The 12430-nt window shown below is 46.4% G+C and overlaps 1 protein-coding gene across 3 annotated transcripts in view; it reads right to left on the reverse strand.

Annotated features, from left to right (window-relative positions):
• The window catches only part of stard13b (StAR related lipid transfer domain containing 13b), a 730982-nt gene that overhangs the window by 24771 nt on the left and 693781 nt on the right, over positions 1-12430 (reverse strand). For all 3 annotated transcript variants that reach the window (XM_085999342.1, XM_085999344.1, XM_085999343.1), the window contains 3 exons: positions 5852-6011; positions 4482-4680; positions 2172-2382 (listed from right to left, as the gene is read on the reverse strand). In XM_085999342.1, coding sequence (XP_085855468.1) covers positions 2172-2382; positions 4482-4680; positions 5852-6011 — 570 coding nt within the window. The remainder of the gene's footprint in view (positions 1-2171; positions 2383-4481; positions 4681-5851; positions 6012-12430) is intronic.

Below are 12430 nucleotides of genomic sequence, written 5' to 3' on the forward strand. Positions count from 1 at the left end.
GCACAAATGCCTGGTGCTTGTTGTAAGGCCGACACTGGTGCAGTTGTTTTTGTGTAAGGCCGAGACTGGTGTCTTTCTTTCTTTTTGTAAGGCCGAGACTGGTAGTTTTGTGTTTTTGGAGGGGGCTTCTCCACATGAGCATGTAATGTGGGAAGGGCAGAGGTTTTCAATAAATTCTTGTTGTTAAATTGCAGTGTGCATGGTTTTTTGGTTAAGTCCTGGTTGCCCTGCTCAGCTGAGGGCTTGTGGAGCGGCTACATTCATCTGCTGACATTGGCACAAGCCAGTCACTGAGAGGGGGCCTAGAACCGACGTTCAATAAGCCGGCGACGGGCGGCCCTTGCACTTTCTGCCTCCCTCCTGTGCTGGTCCTCCTCCTCCTCCTCCTCAGGTGGTCCTCCAATCTGTGGTGGCAGTGGCCGAGTCCTGCGGATAGCCAGGTTGTGCAGCATGCAGCAAACGACCACGAAATGGGAGACTCGCTCCGGCGAATACTGTAGGGCTCCACCTGAACGATCCAGACAGCGGAACCGTTGCTTCAGGACGCCGATTGTTTGTTCGATGATGTTCCTGGTCGCTTGATGGCTCTCGTTGTATCCCTCTTCAGCAGGGGTGCTGGGCGCACGGAGCGGGGTCATCAGCCAGGTACACAAAGGATAGCCTTTGTCCCCGATAAGCCATCCTCGTGGGTGAGGCTGTGCCTGGAACATGTCTGCCACAGAAGTCTGTCGCAGGATGAAGGCATCGTGGCTGCTGCCTGGAAAGCGGGCATTGACAGCTAGGATGAGCTGCCTGTGGTCACACACCAGCTGGACGTTCAGCAAATGGTAGCCCTTCCGGTTGCGGTAATCCTCGGCATTCTCCAGAGGTGCCCGCAAAGCCACATGCATGCAGTCAATGGCGCCCTGCACCATGGGGAAGCCCGCGAATGCTGCAAAGCCCATTGCATGCTGTTGCTTCTTGGCAAGGGCCATGGAGAAGGAGATGAACTGACGTCTCCTTTTGAAAAGGGCATTGGTGACCTGGCGGATGCAGCAATGCACAGCGAACTGGGAGATGTTGACAATGTCCCCAGTAGCGGATTGGAAGGAGCCGGTGGCATAGAAGTTGAGAGCCACCGTCACCTTGACTGCCACCGACAGAGACGTCCTGCTCCTCAGCTGTGGCTGCAGATCACCGCCAAGCAGCTGGCAGATCTCTGTGACCACGTCCCTTCTGAATCGCAGCCTCCGAACACACTGCTCCTCAGGCATGTTGAGATAGGAGAACTGCTGGCGGTATACCCTGGGTGGGTAAGGCCTCCTTTGCTGACGCCTGTTGCCCCCTCTCCGTCTAGCCAGGGCTGCCACTCTCTCACGGCGTCTGTGAGCCCTTTGGATGTAATTGAGAAAGCCAGCGTTGACACCCATTACAGCCCCCATAATATGCTGGCAAACAATGAGATGTCAATGAAGGCAAAGACTAGTGGAAAGCTGTGGCCTGAAGCCAGAAGTACCTGTCCGAGTGTTGGGCCAAAGCAGAAAGCTATCTACCTTGGTCTCTCTCCAAAGATCCGTTTCGCAAGAGGGAGTGCTGCGAAATGGCAGCCTTTTATATTGCAGGAGGAGTGCCCTTTAATTTGCGCCCCCCGCGCCCCGCATCGGCTGAGCACCGTTCCACTCTGCAGTCGCTAGGGGCGCCAGGCGCACAATGGGGCGTTGCCACTGAAGTTCCGGTTGGGGGCGCACAAAGGGCGTTGCACGAGGAAATGACGTCATGATCTGCGCGCGCAGCTGAGCGCGCGCAAAGACTTTGCGCGCGCAAAGACTTTGCACCGCCGCTAAATCTCTAGTGAAGTTGGGGCGAGGCGCAGTTCGCGCTGCGCCCGGGCGCTACCCGTCTAGCGCCCGACATCTACTCCTCCTAAGGCGCTAACGGCTGGCGCAACCAACTGAATTTCTAGGCCATTGTCTCATAGCATTATCAATACCAGCTATCAACACCGATTCTGAATATGGTGCAAAGCTTCCTTCCTTAGCTTTTAAGCTAATTGAATAAAGCTCAGAAGGCTTTAGTTTAGGACTGAAGCTTTTACTAACTGCCAGTGTTGTTATTAAACCATTCTGAACTTCTATGGATAGTGAATAGTGGCAAAATGCCTAAATTCAGATTATACCAGTAAAGAGGCCAACCTTGGTGAGGAGCTTCCTTTCTTAATTAAATTCAGGTGGAAGAGGGACGGTGCCAAGCAGACAGCAAGGTTCATGGCAGTCATCTGATTTTCTGTTACGGAAGTCACGTCACTAAGGAAACAAAGAAGCGTTTGCAGGACTTCGCGGTTTTCGTCTGCCATCAGCATACTGGCTGCCTGCACTGCCTGCAGGCGCTGCTCTTTGGGAACATCTGCACATCAGAGGGCAACAGACACAGTTAGGGAACATTCAAGAAATAGCAAATACTTCATGACAGATTTTTTAAAATCACTTAGATTTAGTGGATTGTCTCAGTCGTTCTATATCTGTTTATCAAAGGATTACATTTATGCAGATTGAAAAGATTCTATAATCTATGTTTTGTAGTTTACGAATCCCCTACTATCTCTAGTAATGGTCATGTATTCATTCTCTCTACTAGCCTCCCTAGCTTTAATAATATGAGTGTGAATAAATAGTATATGGATCATGGCATAAATTAAGACAGTACTTTAAGGCACATTCTTCACTTCTGGAGATCAGAGTTCAGGATGGAGAGGCAGACGGGGTTCTGTTCACAAAACCCCATATGATGAGCACTGAGTGAGGGTGAGGGCTTCCCTCAGTGGAAGTGGAGTAAAATCCTTGCTATTGATGTGCAAATTACACCATACCATTCAAGGGAGGCACCGGCAGACCTGGACATGGGTCACTTGGCCAGCCCGCAGTGAAAAACTGATGCATGTCCTGTAAGGCTAGGGGCAAAATGTATACAAAAGAAACTAATGAAGTAAGTTACAAAATGGGGGAGGATGAAATTAAGTTTTAAGAATACAGAACTCTAAGGATTATTGTTCCCATCACTCAGCCACTCGTTGCTTAATTTTGATTCCCTACCAGTGTACCTTCTTCAATGGGTGCATTTCTATTTCTGTCAACGACAATGGAGAACTCATACTAGATAGCAGAGTGCACCAATATGATTCCAAGATTCACTCCTCTCACTGCTTCCTTCCAGTTTTCATCTCTTCTACTACTACAGGTAGGCTATCCTTTATCCGAAAACCTCGGGACCAGCCGTGTTTCGGTTTTCGGAAAATTTCGGATTTCGGAAGGTATTTTATAAGACTGGAAAATTTGTCAGGGGTGTGGGTCGGCAGGGGGTCGGGGTCGGCGGGGGGTCGGCGTCGGCGTCGTGCGCACGACTTACGCTGAACGAAAACACTTTCGGTTTTCAGAGGATTTCGGTTTTCGGAAGTGCAGATAAAGGATACACTATCCCTTATCCAAAAGGGTGGGGGTCGGCGGGGGGTCGGGGGGGGGAGAAAAGAATATTGGACAGGCCGCTGCAGCTATCGGACGGGCCGCTGTATTGTTGGGTTGGCTCGGCCTGCAATCTCCTACCCAGGAGGGAACTCAGTGACCCTCTGCCCTGCTCAGCGTAAGTCGTGCGCCACTCTGGTCATGTCGTGCGCACGACTTACGCTGAACGAAAAAACCTTCGGTTTTTAGAGGGTTTCAGTTTTCGGAAGTTCGGATAAAGGGTAGTCTACCTGTATTTCATTTCTTCATTCTTGGTGCTTCCATATATATGTATGTGTCTAACCATTATTTGCCCTTTCTAGTTACCAAGCATCCCTTTACTTCTAGTTTCTCCCCACAATGGGGATACTTTACAGTAATAACTAGTAATTACCCTCTTTGGGGCTTATAGCCTATATTTTTAACTATGAGCCGAGGATGGGGAAGCTATATAAGCCAATGAGGGAGAAAGGGACAGGAGGTAATACTGATAGGGTAGATGAAGAGGGGTGGGAGGAGGCTCGTGGGGAGCATAAACACCGGGATGGACCAGTTGGGCCGAATGGCTTGTTTCTGTGCTGTACATTCTATGTAATTCAAAATCAGCAGCTACTTTATGGGGTATCTGACACATCAATACCTGAAATTATGAATCTACACAACACATTTGGAATAAATCCTTACTGAGGTCATTTCAGTCCACACTTTCATTCTTTATTTGTACCGAAACAGAAGTGAAAGTTTTCACATTTATTTCAAATCCATTTGATCTTGTCTTGGTTAAAAAAAATGTTTGTAATTCAGCTTATGTAGTATAATCACTAAGAGAATTTTACTATTTTATTACTTTATCTTTGTTAGTTATTCATTACTTCCTATTGGATATATTGTTTTCATTTGGTTCCATTGTAAATGAAATAAGGACTGAGCACTAGTCACAGGACATGAATTAGGAAAGCTCCATTAACTGATCTAATCAAAATTCACAATGGATAATATGATGCTCACATTGATAGATATGAAGGAAGGTTTCCCCTAGCTTGCTGGTCAGGAGAGGATCAGGAAGATCTCGAAAGAACTGCTTCAGCATATCAGCTACATCATACGCGCATTGATCTTCATAACTGACATTATCTGGAGAAGCCTCGTTCATCTGTCGAAGAGCTTGAATTCGGGATTTGGCTCCAGACTTCCTAAAGAGACCCACCTAGAAGAACATACAAATATAAGAATGGGAAAAAACCCATCAGCACAGCTGGTCTGCTGCAAGATATTAGATTCACTGACGGTCAGGAATAGAACCGATAGTTTTAAAATAATACTTAACATCTGCAACACTAGGCCACAGGATTAATTAACATCAAATCCACATGGCAAATTATTGAATCTCTCATTCTCCATCTCAACCATCTGTTCATTAGAATTACTCTGTAAATCTATGAACACCGCGCATAATTATAAAAATATACAAGCTGTGTCTAAAATGAGTTTTTAAATATCTACATTAAAAATGCATGAAAGTACAAGCTACGTAGCGAATTTAGGCCATATAATAATGCTCTATATTCTTCAGCAGAAAAAAAATTGTCCTATTTCTTAAAATGAAAGAACAGTTCCCCTTTGATTATCACATACCCATCCTCTTCCTGAAGAAAATGGAGGTTGGAGAAAGTCCCTACTATGAATATGAACCAATATTATTTCAAGCCAATTCAGCAGACCAACTAATCTGAACTCTTGTTACTGATCTTAAAATGGAATACAAGATTCATCATGTGGACATGTCCACGACCATATGAGACTTTCACAATATGCAATGCAAGCTGAATTTTTGGTGGCATCAGAATTTCAAATCTAAGTGAAGCACTGGATCTGATTTATTTGACAACACTGGCATGGCCCACTAATTTCTGAGCTGTTTGAAGTGAAAAACTGTGTTTAATCATCATCTGCCATCTAGGTATATTTTTGTTTGCAGATGGCTGTACTTGCATCAGCGGGTGCACTTCCGATGCCTCAGTCTGCTGAACTATACTCACATTGATTAGTCAATGCCACATCCTCTGTTAGCAAAACTAATACCTAGGTTTGCTTTTGTATGTTGCCAGTCAACCAAAGTTTAATAACTTTCCATTTTAATTAAGAAAATTGACAATAAATATTTCTCACTCCAGACCAGCAGTTAGGCCCATGCAATTATTGCCAAATTGGCTATTCAGAATCCCATGAAAACTGACATTACATGAAAGCCAGCTCCTTCAATATTAGTACTTCGAAATCTATATTTGGCCTAACAGGTAAATGTGACAATTAAAGCCATCTATGTCAATGATAAATGCAGCAAGATCTAGTCTGTTTCAATGTATTCATTCATGTACCTGATCCAGACACTGGCTCCTCAGATAGCGCATGGCTTGCTGAATGCTCTGAGGGAGAGGCTGTCCTGTCCTCTGTACATGAACTATCAAAGGCACACCAAAGACATTCTTGTCTTTGTAGTCAGGCACTTTCATCCTCTTCATGAATTTTGGCACAGACCTGCAAGAAACCATTTCACATTACTTGCAACAGGAGATGTGACCGACCTCAGCACCAACATGACATCCTCTTCACTAAAGGGTTCATTACAGAAAAGCTGATTATTTTTTGAACCAATGTCAAACCAAGCTATTTCTACAAAATATACAGAAGTATGATTTTTTTAAACCTTTTTTTTTTAAATAATGAATGTGCAATTTCTTTTCATTAACAACATTCTCTTCATGTCAGTGGCTACTATTATGGCCGTGAAGTCAGGGGGAGCAGACGTACTTTGAAAGTGTTTAACCCAAAAAGTGCACTTTGTGCAAAATGCACAGCCTGAATTACAAATGAGTAAAAACTACACGTGAACACTTTCCTAATTCAGCGGCAGACTGTTACCAAACATGAAAAATTCATCAGACTGTGCTTTCATAGAAACAGCTATGAAATGTCATGAAAGCTCAAAAATAACAAAAGTAAATAAAAAAAATTTGAATTACAAGACACATTCTAGCCCACTATCCCATTGCCAAAAAATGTACAGCATAATGACAGCACACACAGGAACAGGAATAGGCCATTTAGCCCCATGAGCCTGTTCTGCCATTCAATTAGATCATGGCTGATCTGTATCCTAACTCCATTTACCCGCCTTGGTTCCATAACCCTTAATACCATTGCCCAATGAAAATCTATAAATCTCAGTTTTGAAATTTTCAATTGACCCCCAGCCTCAACAGCTTTTAGGGGGGGGAGAGTTCGAGATTTCCACTACCCTTTGTGTGAAGAAGTGCTTGCTGACATCACCCCTAAACTGCCGAGCTCTAATTTTAACGTTATGCCCCCACAACCGCCACATTCCTCCTCAGTGATGAGCATCATATTAATGGAGTCAATGACAGGAACCCCAGCCTTTAGCAGAAGAAATGTAATATTGGTCAGGATGAGTTGAAATATAAAAGGAATAGAACACTTTTTTCTTAGTATCCAGCACGGTTTGCACCTGGACAGGGCCGGGACCGATGTCCTAGGGGGAGTGTTAGCTAGTGCTCTGGGGGAGGGTGTAAACTAAAATGGCAGGGGGTTGGGAACCTGAGCAGGGAGACAGAGGAAAGGGAAACAAGGATAAAAGCAAAAGATAGAAAGGAGAAAAACAAAAGTGGCAGTCAGAGAAATCAACGGTTTAAATCAAACATGGCCACAGTAAATAATAATTCTAAAAGGTCTAAGAGCGTTAAAAAAAACAAGCCTGAAGGCTTTGGCCTAGAAATTCAGTGGGCTGCGCCACCCATTAGCGCCTTAAGAGGGCGCTAAGTGGGTCGAAAGCCACTGGCCACGCCTCCCGCTAAATTTAGCGGGACGCTAATGGCGGTGCTAGCCGTTAGAGCTGCGCCACTACCGATGACGTCATTGATGTGCGCAACGCCCCGCTACCACCCCGATCACAATATTTAGTTGCGCCCCCTGCTTTAACGCCAGACACTATTTGCGAACGGTTCAGGGGGCCTACCTGCAGCGGTAGAGGCGCTAATTAAAGGAGAGGTGCGGGGCGGCCATTTTTTTTGCTGGCCACCTGCCAGCACCTCTCCGCGCTGCCGTCCCCGGCCTCCTGAGCAACCCCCGCGCGGAGTATCGACTGCGTTCCAAGAGCCCAGCACTTCTCCTCGGTGCCGGGCTCTTTTGCCGGCACTCGCGATCCTCGATTGCGCTGCACAAGGCCCCTCCCCTTTAAGAAGGGGAGGAAGGCCTGCAGTACTGCAGCGCACCGTGCCACAGCGTGTGGCGCTGCGGCACGTTGCGCAGCGATCTTCAGCTGCAGCACCCCAAGAGAGATGCGGGGCGCCTCCAGTAGCGCCGCGCTTCCCTCTGGGGCGCGCAAAGTGAATTTCCGGCGGGCGGCCGCGATTACTTCCGGGGCGCTACCTTTGGCGCCCTGGCGAGGCTGGCGCCCCAAAGGGGGCGCTACTGAATTTCTAGGCCTTTGGCCTAGAAATTCACTATGGCCCCGCCAGCTGGCTAGCGCCCAAAAGTTAGCGCTGGGCGGGAAGCCTATAGCGATCGTCAGATATTCATTGTTAGCGCCCCAATTCGGAAGCGGGCGCTATACCAGGGTGTGCCCGCCTCCACTTGGTGCGCGGACACTGAATACCAGCGCTCTTGGCGCCGCTGCGCCAGGCGCTGCGCAGCGGCAGGCTGCAGTACTGCAGGCCTCCTCCTTCTCTTAAGGGGGAGCTGCCTGCAATGGGGAGATCGCCGCTGGATAGTGCCGGCAAATGAGCCCGGCACCACGGAGAAGTGCCGGGCTCGCGGAAAGCAGCCGGCAATGCCGCGGGGGGGGGGGGGGGGTGTGGAGGAGGCCGGGGAAGGAGGTGCGGGCAGGCGGCCGCCGCAAAAGCGGCCGGCCGCACCTTCCGCTTTAAAGCGCCCCACTAAGGCAGCAGGACGGCCCCGTTTTCTGGTCGCTGTTTGCGGCCGCTTCGGAGGCGGCCGCAACTAAATATGGGGATCGGCGCGGTTTCGGGGCGGAACCGGGGCACTGCGCACACCGATGACATCATCGGTGCCGGCGCAGCGCTAACGGCTACCGCCGCCAATACCGCTGCGCTGAATATCTGCGCAAACTCATTTTTGGCGCAAAATCATCCTTTAGGCGTTAACTGGGCGCAAAGCATTCGTAATAAGGTGGATGAATTAGCTGCGCAAATAGAGGTAAACAAATATGATTTGATTGGGATTACGGAAACATGGCTCCAGGGTGGCCAAGGCTGGGAACTCAACATCCAGGGGTATTCAATATTCAGGAAAGATAGGCAAAAAGGAAAAGGAGGTGGGGTAGCATTGCTGGTTAAAGAGGGGATTAACACAATTGTAAGGAAGGATATTAGCTCTGATGATGTGCAATCTGTATGGGTAGAACTGAGAAATACCATGGGGCAGAAAACGTCAGTGGGAGTGGTATATAGACCTCCAAACAGTAATGCGGAGGTTGGGGATGGCATTAAAAGGGAAATTAGAGAAGCGTGCAATAAGGACACAGCAGTTATCATGGGTGACTTTAATCTACATATAGATTGGGCTAACCAAATTAGTAACAATACTGTGGAGGAGGAATTCCTGGAGTGTTTACAGGATGGTTTCCTGGACCAATATGTCGAGGAACCAACTGGAGATCAGGCCATCTTAGACTGGGTATTATGTAATGAGAAAGGATTAACTAGCAATCTTGTTGTACGAGGCCCCTTGGGTCAGAGCGATCATAATATGATAGAATTCTTCATTAAGATGGAGAGTGAAGTAGTTGACTCAGAGACTAGGGTCCTGAATTTAAATAAAGGAAACTACGATGGTATTAGGCGCGAGTTGGGTAGAATTGATTGGGGGATGTCACTCAAAGGGTTGACGGTGGATAGGCAATGGCAAACATTCAAAGACCTCATGGATGAACTACAGAATTTGTTCATCCCAGTTTGGCATAAAAATAAAACAAAAAAGGTGACTCAACCGTGGCTAACGAGGGAAATTAGGGATAGCATAAGATCCAAGGAGAGGTCATATAAATTGGCCAGAAAAAGTAGCAAACCAGAGGATTGGGAGCAGTTTAGGATTCAACAAAGGAGGACAAAGGGATTAATTAAGAAAGGGAAAATAGAATATGACAGTAAGCTTGCAGGGAACATAAAAACTGACTGTAAAAGCTTTTATAGATATGTGAAGAGAAAAAGATTGGTGAAGTCAAGCGTAGGTCACTTGCAGTCAGAATCAGGGAATTTATAATGGGGAACAAAGAAATGGCTTACCAATTAAATACATATTTTGGTTCTGTCTTCACAAAGGAGGACACAAATAACCTCCCAGAGATGTCGGGGAACATAGGGTCTGATGAAAGGGAGGAACTAAAAGAAATCAGTATTTGTAGGGAAATGGTGTTAGGGAAATTGACGGGATTGAAGGCCAATAAATCCCCAGGGCCTGATAATCTACATCCTAGGGTACTTAAGGAAGTGGTGCATTGCTGATCATCTTCCAACATTCGATAGAATCTGGAACAGTACCCATGGATTGGAGGGTAGCTAATGTTACCCCACTATTCAAAAAAGGTGGTAGAGGGAAAACGGGGAAATACAGACCGGTAAGCCTGACGTCGGTAGTGGGGAAAATGCTAGAGTCCATTATAAAAGATGTAATAGCAGAGCACTTGGAAAACAGTGACAGGATCGGACAAAGTCAACGTGGATTTACAAAAGGTAAATCTTGCTTGACTAATCTACTGGAATTTTTTGAGGATGTAACTGGTAAAATAGATAAGGGAGAACCAGTGGATGTGGTGTATTTGGACTTTCAGAAGGCTTTTGATAAGGTCCCACATAAGAGATTAGCGTGTAAAGTTAAGGCACATGGGATTGGGGGCAAGGTATTGACTTGGATAGAGAACTGGTTGGCAGACAGAAAGCAAAGAGTTGGAATAAATGGGTCTTTTTCCGAGTGGCAGGCAGTGATTAGTGGGGTACCGCGGGGATCGGTCCTTGGACCCCAGCTAGTCACAATATATATTAATGATCTAGACGAGGGAACTAGATGTAATATCTCCAAGTTTGCAGACGACACAAAGCTGTATGGGCGTGTGTGCTGTGAGGAGGATGCCGAGAAACTCCAGTATGATTTGTACAGGTTGGGTGATTGGGCAGAAGCATGGCAGATGCAATATAACGTGGATAAATGCCAGGTTATCCACTTTGGGGTCAAAAACAGGAAGGCAGATTATTATCTGAATGGCAATAGATTGGGAGAAGGGGAAGTGCAACGAGACCTGGATGTCCTTGTGCACCAGTCGCTGAAGGTAAGCATGCAGGTGCAGCAGGCGGTTTAGAAGGCAAATGGTATGTTGGCCTTCATAGCGAGAGGGTTTAAGTACAGGAACAAGAATGTCTTGCTGCAGCTGTACAGGGCCTTGGTGAGGCCACACCTTGAGTATTGTGTGCAGTTTTGGTCGCCTTATCTGAGGAAGGATGTTCTTGCCATGGAGGGAGTGCAGCGAAGATTCACCAGGCTGATACCTGGGATGGCAGGAATGACCTATGAGGAGAGGCTGGGTCGATTGGGCTTATACTCGCTGGAGTTTAGAAGAATGAGAGGGGGTCTCATTGAAACTTATAAAATTCTGACAGGACTGGACAGACTAGATGCAGGAAGGATGTTCCCGATGGTCAGGTGTCCAGAAACAGGGGTCACAGTCTAAGGATAAGAGGTAAGCCATTTAGGACAGAGATGAGGAAGAATTTCTTCACCCAGAGAGTGGTGAACCTGTGGAATTCTCTACCACAGAAGGCAGTAGAGGCCAATTCATTAAATATATTCAAGAAGGAGTTAGATATATTTCTTAAGGCTAAAGGGATCAAGAGATATGGGGAGAAAGCAGGGACAGGGTACTGAATTTGGATGATCAGCTATGATCTCATTGAATGGCGGAGCAGGCTCGAGGGGCCGAATGGCCTACTTCTGCTCCTATCTTCTATGTTTCTAACAAGCATACCTAGCTTAGTTACACTGGCCGGTTTTGCAGTCAGCGGCTAATGACACTAGCTGTTCATTACACTTACATTTGCCCACAAACTTTCTATGGGCTTTTGCACTGGAAGTTGTGGCTATTAGGAATCAAAAACAGTGCGGCACCCTCTACAGGGGATCTGGGACCTATGTGTGAACAGAGCAAGTGACTGTTCGTCTCCTTAACCAATCAGATTGAAGAATCCTTACTGAGGCACACAGAGTCTAAACCAGGAAGTGTCAGTTAGAATAGTTAATTCAATGCCAAATTCTGTTCAGGTAGCGAAATAGAGGGAAAGAAAGATGGGATTAGGAGAGAGAGATATAAAAGAGACAGAAAGAAAAAGTTAAAAAAATTTTTTTTAAAAATCTCCAACAATAATTAAAATCTGAAGGAATGAGACTCCACACATGCTAAAGTTAATTTTCAGTGCCAGAGATGTCATTTGGCAGTAATTAAGACTTACCACACCATTAAAAGTTCACTTACACTTGAATGGATATGCCCTAACCACCTCTGCCGTGTTTAGTGGATATCTATCATGCAAGTACCCCAACTTCACACCATTGCATGTATTTCAACACTGATCTCTTGGCGAGATACCGTTATAGTGCAGCTTCTGGAAGTGCAGGGCAACTTGGACAGGCAGTTCTTGATTTCAGTATTTAACTGCGCATGTACAGAAGCTAGATGTTGCTGCCCGATTTACACTTATAATAACGGTGAATGCTGATACTCTCACCTTTATTTCTACCGCAATATCTGGGCCAATACAGATTGCATGTCGTGCAAAAGTCCAATTACACTGTCCCAAGCTCAGAAAATTATTCCCACTATACCCACTGATATTTCCATTTCTTCCACACCAGAATCCAGGTGACTTACCTCA

The sequence above is a fragment of the Somniosus microcephalus genome, chromosome 10, assembly GCF_052327205.1.
Source record: "Somniosus microcephalus isolate GS21.2 chromosome 10, FLI_Smic_1.0, whole genome shotgun sequence".
Classification (NCBI taxonomy): Eukaryota; Metazoa; Chordata; class Chondrichthyes; order Squaliformes; family Somniosidae; genus Somniosus; species Somniosus microcephalus.